Genomic DNA, 6,053 nt, shown 5'->3' on the forward strand with positions numbered 1-6,053 from the left:
CCAATGAGTGTTGAATCATCCAGTGTTTCTGTTGTGCCACAACATATTAATACAATAGATTAATCCAATAGCCTTATAAAAGCTATTGTAGAAAGGCCTCTCCTGGGCCTGAAATAGCTTTGGGAAGGGGAGCAAATGCATCCTAGATGGAGTTTGGGGTTATCTTCCCCCAGTTTTTAAATTTTTTATCTTTTTTAAGGGGGTGCAGCCCTCCAAGGTCTCTGGGGGGGAACACTAATGCAGCCCCTAGCCTCTGACAGATACCCATCCCTAGTATATAACAGTCCCATGCTTTAGTGAGATTCCTTTTAATATGTGGATCCTTTTTCCACCCACAACCCCACTGCCCTAGTAATGCTTGTCTTGTTAGTTAATGTATTTATTTGAAAAGACACTGAATGCATTGTAGTACCAGCGAACCAGCAGATGGCACTTTGTGTGCTTCTGATCATGACAACTCACACACTTATAACTGGAGGGGAGATTTAGGATGAGCAAAACTGAAGTATACTCAAGCTTTCCATGGGAAAAACTGAGAATACAGTTGGCCCTCCAGATAGTTAAGTCTGTAGCTGCAGGGTCTATTCACACAGAGGGCCAACTATATTTCCTTGAATCTAGGCACTGTACTGTTGACGCAGCCCAGAATTTCATTGACGTTTTGGGCTGCCACATCACACTATCAATTTAGTGTTTAGTTTCTGGTCTACCAAGACCCTTAGATCCTTATCACATGTACTGTTTTCAACCCAGTAATGGAGTGAATCCACCAACCCACTTCGGAAAAGAATTCAGACTCACACAGTTGCTCAACAAATATGGAAATAAATATCATTGTTCACATTTCAGGTGCAAATCTTACAGTTAAATTCAATGTGAAATATCACTTCCTTTGCTTTTTATTGGTTACTGTTTGCTAACTGGGCTGGCAAAGCTGATCTTACCACTAAAAAAAAAGATTTTATGTACATTCCTTTATACTGCATATCCATTAACTATTCTTTATGCTAACTTTTTACAGTATTTGCAGAAAGGCAAGCTAATAGTTATGTAGTGCCAAACTGCATTATTTCTACAGTGTAGATGCAGTCACGGAAGGGACTGGCCACCACTGTCAGCACAAGTGTGCATGCATTTGCAAGGAGTTTGGGATCCTCACAAAACTGCAAGATGGAGAGGTGGGAAAAGACAGATAGGAGTTTATTGGGCTTTTTGTGGAATTCTAACCAAAGAGTTGCTCTTCCCCCGGATCAGGCCCCCACGGCTTTGGCTTGGCCTTCGTACACCTATTCGCTTTCTTAGAGGACTTACTGGATACCGGCTGGGCACGTTTCGCAGAGCTTGGAACAGGTTTTGCCGCTGTGCATCACTTTCTTGGCAGCTAAAAGTGAGCGCCACGCCAACGTTGCTCTTCATTATCCTTGAGGAGCTGTCGGACGTTCCATCAAAACATCTGCCCAGAGCGATTTCCTTGGCTGTCCTTGGATCCTGGTCCGTAACGGTGTAGATGCCATAGTTGTGACCCAGCGGGTCAAGGGGAGCCAACATGGTATACTGGCTTGAGTCATTATTAACTGCAACGGGAAGGTGGTTGACTAAGTATTCGTGCAACATGCTGTTGACGCTATCCCTGTAGCAGTTTCCTTGTGGGATAATTTTCACCAAGGTCCGGTCGATGCGTTCCTGGTCATACAACATGCCGCTGCACTTGAATTCCAGGCATGCAGCTGAAAGGTTGGGGTAGTCTAGGTCACGGATGCTCCGCACGTCTCTGATGCCGTAGAGCTTGCCAACGGTCCTTGGGTGTGTGCCACCCATGTTGCGGGACCTTATGTTGACCTCCAGAGGCCCATTTATTTTCACCTTCACGTAACACGCCCGAAATTCCATGGGCCTGGGCCACCAGGCCAGGTAGTCTTCCGTCCAGTTGATGGGGTCATCTTCGTTGAAAGGAACAGTGTTGTAGTCATAGCGGTCTCCTTCTACCCTATAAAACCTGAAGTGAGCAGCAGTGTAGGGAGATGCTTCACATTCTTGGAGTTTTTCATACGGGTAAATGGGTCCGTTGCTTTCTTCAGCGGCATTCGGGGTGGGCTTGGCCACACTGATCCTGAAAGCGGTTTTCTTCACATTACGATCGAAATGATCCGTCCGCTGATACCTGAGTTTGCTGAGGTAGGGCTGTGGGACTCCAACAGCAAAAGGATTCAGCCTTGGAGATGAAGCAACAGCCTCAAGTTCTTCTCCCCCAAGACTTGCCATGACATAAGCACTGTAGGCGTCTGGGTTTTGGGCATCGCAGAAGGCTGGTACGCAAGCCCCGTTGGAGCTGGTGACTCCGCTGTCAAAGCGACCCCAAGCTCTAGGATTGGAAGAATATCCAGCAGTTGGTTCCAAATTGATGACCGAAACCACCACCCCTGCAACTTGCTCACTTGGCAGGTACCTCTCACTCCTATAAGTACGCACCTTGATGTAACACCGCCTGCTCTCTGGTACATCCAGGTTGAAAAGCCTCCTTTCTCTTATCTCCATGTTGCCCACCAGGAAAGTCCGTTCCTCCCGTTTGCTGCGCCTGCTCCGGTCGTGTTGGAAGTCCCCTTCTTCCTCCCATAAGCCAGTCTGGGGATTTAGAGACCAAAGCTTCATGCCTTTCAGGTGTCCCGGCATCTGGACTTGGGCAGAGTCCAGGTGGACTTTTACTTTTCCTGCATTGAGGGACTCTGTGGCCGTTTCGTCAGTGAAGTCCATAGAAAACATACCGTACGTCCGCAGTGGGAGCATGTCACCCTCATCATTCACAAAATTCAGGTCACTTTGCGCCATGGCTGCACTGGAGACGTTTCTTGGATCCAGGAAAGTCACACTTGCTTTGACTTTCCCTATGTAGGGTTCTCCGTTCTGTCTGTAAAATGTATTGGGAGGGATTTCCAGTTCAGCTATAGGATCCTCTCCCTCCATGTCCCCTAAGGAGATTGTGCTGGTCTCATTGGATTCTAGTGTGACGGGTGGTTTCTTCCGTAACATCTTGACCTCGTGAAAGACGGCTCCGCCGTCCTTGTTGAACGGCAGCACTTTGGTTGTGTTCACAAATTTGTTCAAGCGATCTACAAAAGTGAGCACTAGTCTGTCTGTGTTTGGTGGCACCTGGACTGAGAAGGTCCCCTTATAACCTGTCATGCTCACCCGGTTGTTCCCCAAGTATATGTGACCAAACCTCATGGGCTCTTCTGTGTCCGAAGCCACTGCCCTTCCTCGAACCACAACTTTGGCCTCAGTGCACTTCTGACAACCACACTCCACGGTCGCTTTGATGGGAAGGGTATACCCAGCACAAGCCAGTTCCCGCGTCTCCATTTTGGTGACCCCACAGCAGTAAGCGACGGTGTCCTTGCAATGGAGACCTTTGTCAGACATCCCGGCACATGTCTTAGGAGGACACCTCCCAACATCATAGAAGAAGGAGCGGGTTGAGTTCTGGAAACAGTCATGGGGCAGTCGGATGAGGTAGCTCTCTGGCTGTGGGTTGCAGGGAGCTTCATTTTTTTCTATTGAGAAAGGTTTTTGGCATTAGTATTGGACAATCATTCATTTAAGGGACATAAGATGAACGGTTCATATTATACAGCAAGACAAGCTAAGTTATTATTAGAATCCGGTATGTTATGTTCCATGGTAAAATTGGCTAAGGATGTCCAGACTTTGTGAGGCATGCTGGGGTCAATTTTAGCCATTTTGATGGCTGGGTGGATTACTCTTTTGGGCAACTGTGGTCATTGTTGGCTATTTTAGGGCCAATACAGGTTGCGTGGTGGTTTGAGCATAGGACAAAGACTCTGAAGAATGGAGTGTCCGTTCGACCATGGAAAGCCACTTTGGAAACACATGGAAACCCACCTTGGGAAAGTCACACCCTCTCAGCCCCAGAAAACCCCATGATTGGTTTGTCTTAGTGTTGGCATAAGTCAGAAATGACTTGAAGGCACACAACAACAACAACAACAACAGCAACAACAACAGCTGTGTGCTCTAATTATACATACAAGTTCTGCCTACTAAGACCATTCGTTTTACTTTGAAGCTCAACAGAAATGAATTGGGAAGCTCTGTAGTTAGTCTTCCTTCCAAATCCTGCTCCCTGACCCTCTTTCCCAGAGTGTCTTACCTATGATGGAAAGCGTGGCAACTTGCGACTTCACAGTCCCTGCTTCGCTGCTGGTCTTGCAAGAATACAGCCCAGCATGGTCCATCTTCAAGTTCTTTAGCACCAGGTTGTTCTTGTATTTGTACAACCTTGGATCCAGGAGGGTTTCATTGTGGAACCTGTTGGAATTGGAGAAAGGAAAGGGTCACAGATCAGAACCAAAGCTTGGAGAGAGACCATAAACGCTTTTTTCTTTTGCCAAAACAAAGAATTGGCAGAGGAAATCTGAGGCAGAAGAGGGACACAAAAACAGCCTCAAAAACTATTCAAAAAACTTTTTAAAGGGGCTTCCATGGACCCTTTAATGTATCCTTTTTAGATGTTATTTTTATATCAAAGCCTACATAATGGATGCTTTAATGTATTTTAAGTGTAATCACGGCTTCCCTCAATGCACCTGTTTTGGAGCCAAACTAGTAACAGTATCGTGTACTTTGATTTTTCTTCCTTTTTAAGAGGCAAACAGTACACTTATTTTCTAATCTCTTATCAATATCTTACCAAAAATATCGATCAGGTGCCGGGTCTCCAACAGCATTGCAACAGAAGGAAACACTTTGCCCTTCTCTTCTTGCTTTGCTTTCTGGATGGGTCATCATGTACGGCTTTTCTGAAGGTTGGGGAGAGAGAACTTCAGCGTTAATTTAATATCTCCTGTGTTTAATTTCTATCAATCCATACTCTTACCCTGAGATTCTTCCCCCTGAAGATGAGATAAGAAGGGCCAGATTCTGAGATTTGGCATGTTTGGAGTTCTATCATCTTGAGAAAAGAATCTCATGAGAATATTCTGGGGATTGGGAATCCTTGAAGGCACAACTTTATCCAGCAGGTTGACCACAGAAATTAGCAGCCCATTATATTTTTATCCTGCCTTTCTCCCAAAATGGGATTCAACCCATTTAACTGCACAAGATTTATATGGAGGACTACGCATCATGCCATTTATGGATCTCATCACAATGGCCTCAGGGGCCCATTTGGCACCCATCCTCTCTTCTGAATCGCTCTTTACCTGATCTTTTCAAATGGACGTGGACCAACGAGGCATTTCCAGAATTCACAGGCACAGTGAGCAAAGCCGTTGTGTATTTTGGTTTTTTAACCTCCAAAATGGTTTTTCCATCAGGACAGACGCCAGGAACTTGAAAGGCTCCGTCGTCATCTGTTACCGTTAACAACTTTGTCACCTTGGCTTGCAAGGAGATGGCAGCACCAACTGCAGGGGCACCATCTTGAAGGGAGACCTTGCCACGGAGTAAGTGATCCTCGCACATGCAAGCGTCGCACTCTGCATTCACACGGCCCATAGAGCAAGTCAGGTTGCAAACTGGGGCATGGAGGAAAAGAGCTCATGAATATATATATTGTTTTTCTCTGAAACTGACAAGATGCGTTGTTGGGGGGGGAGGGAGACAAAGAACGAAATACCATGCCATGCTAACATCTATATTAGTGATCTTGTCGGGCATTTTTTCCCCTTTGGCCTAAATCAAATTTCTACTACCAAGTATAGTGGACCTATTGGAACAATAGGATTTACATAAGGGCTGGTGTCACTTTCAGCAATTGATGTACAGATCTAGCAGCTGGATTTAGAATAGGAGTGGGAATCATGGGCTCCTCCAGATGTTGGATTGCAAGTCCCAGCATTCCTGACCATTGCCTATGTGGCTCAGTACTGCTGAGAACTGCAGTCCAAAACATCTGGATGGCTGCATGATTTCCACCTGTAATTGATAAAATTTAGAGAAAACTCCCTCCCTCTATCCTTCCATCCATCCATCCCTCTTTCATTATCTATCTATCTATCTATCTATCTATCTATCTATCTATCTATCTATCTATC

At 45.7% G+C, this 6,053-nt stretch overlaps 1 protein-coding gene across 1 annotated transcript in view; it reads right to left on the bottom strand.

The window, feature by feature from the left end:
* Positions 1–845: 845 nt before the first annotated feature.
* LOC121932574 (cartilage intermediate layer protein) overlaps positions 846–6,053 on the bottom strand; it is a 14,815-nt gene continuing 9,607 nt past the window's right edge. Inside the window, exons 9-12 of the mRNA XM_042471330.1 lie at positions 5,220–5,534; positions 4,706–4,814; positions 4,166–4,323; positions 846–3,548 (exon numbers count right to left, since the gene is read on the bottom strand). Coding sequence (XP_042327264.1) covers positions 1,201–3,548; positions 4,166–4,323; positions 4,706–4,814; positions 5,220–5,534 — 2,930 coding nt within the window. The 3' untranslated portion in view covers positions 846–1,200. The remainder of the gene's footprint in view (positions 3,549–4,165; positions 4,324–4,705; positions 4,815–5,219; positions 5,535–6,053) is intronic.

This window comes from Sceloporus undulatus, chromosome 6 (assembly GCF_019175285.1).
Source record: "Sceloporus undulatus isolate JIND9_A2432 ecotype Alabama chromosome 6, SceUnd_v1.1, whole genome shotgun sequence".
Lineage (NCBI taxonomy): Eukaryota > Metazoa > Chordata > Lepidosauria > Squamata > Phrynosomatidae > Sceloporus > Sceloporus undulatus.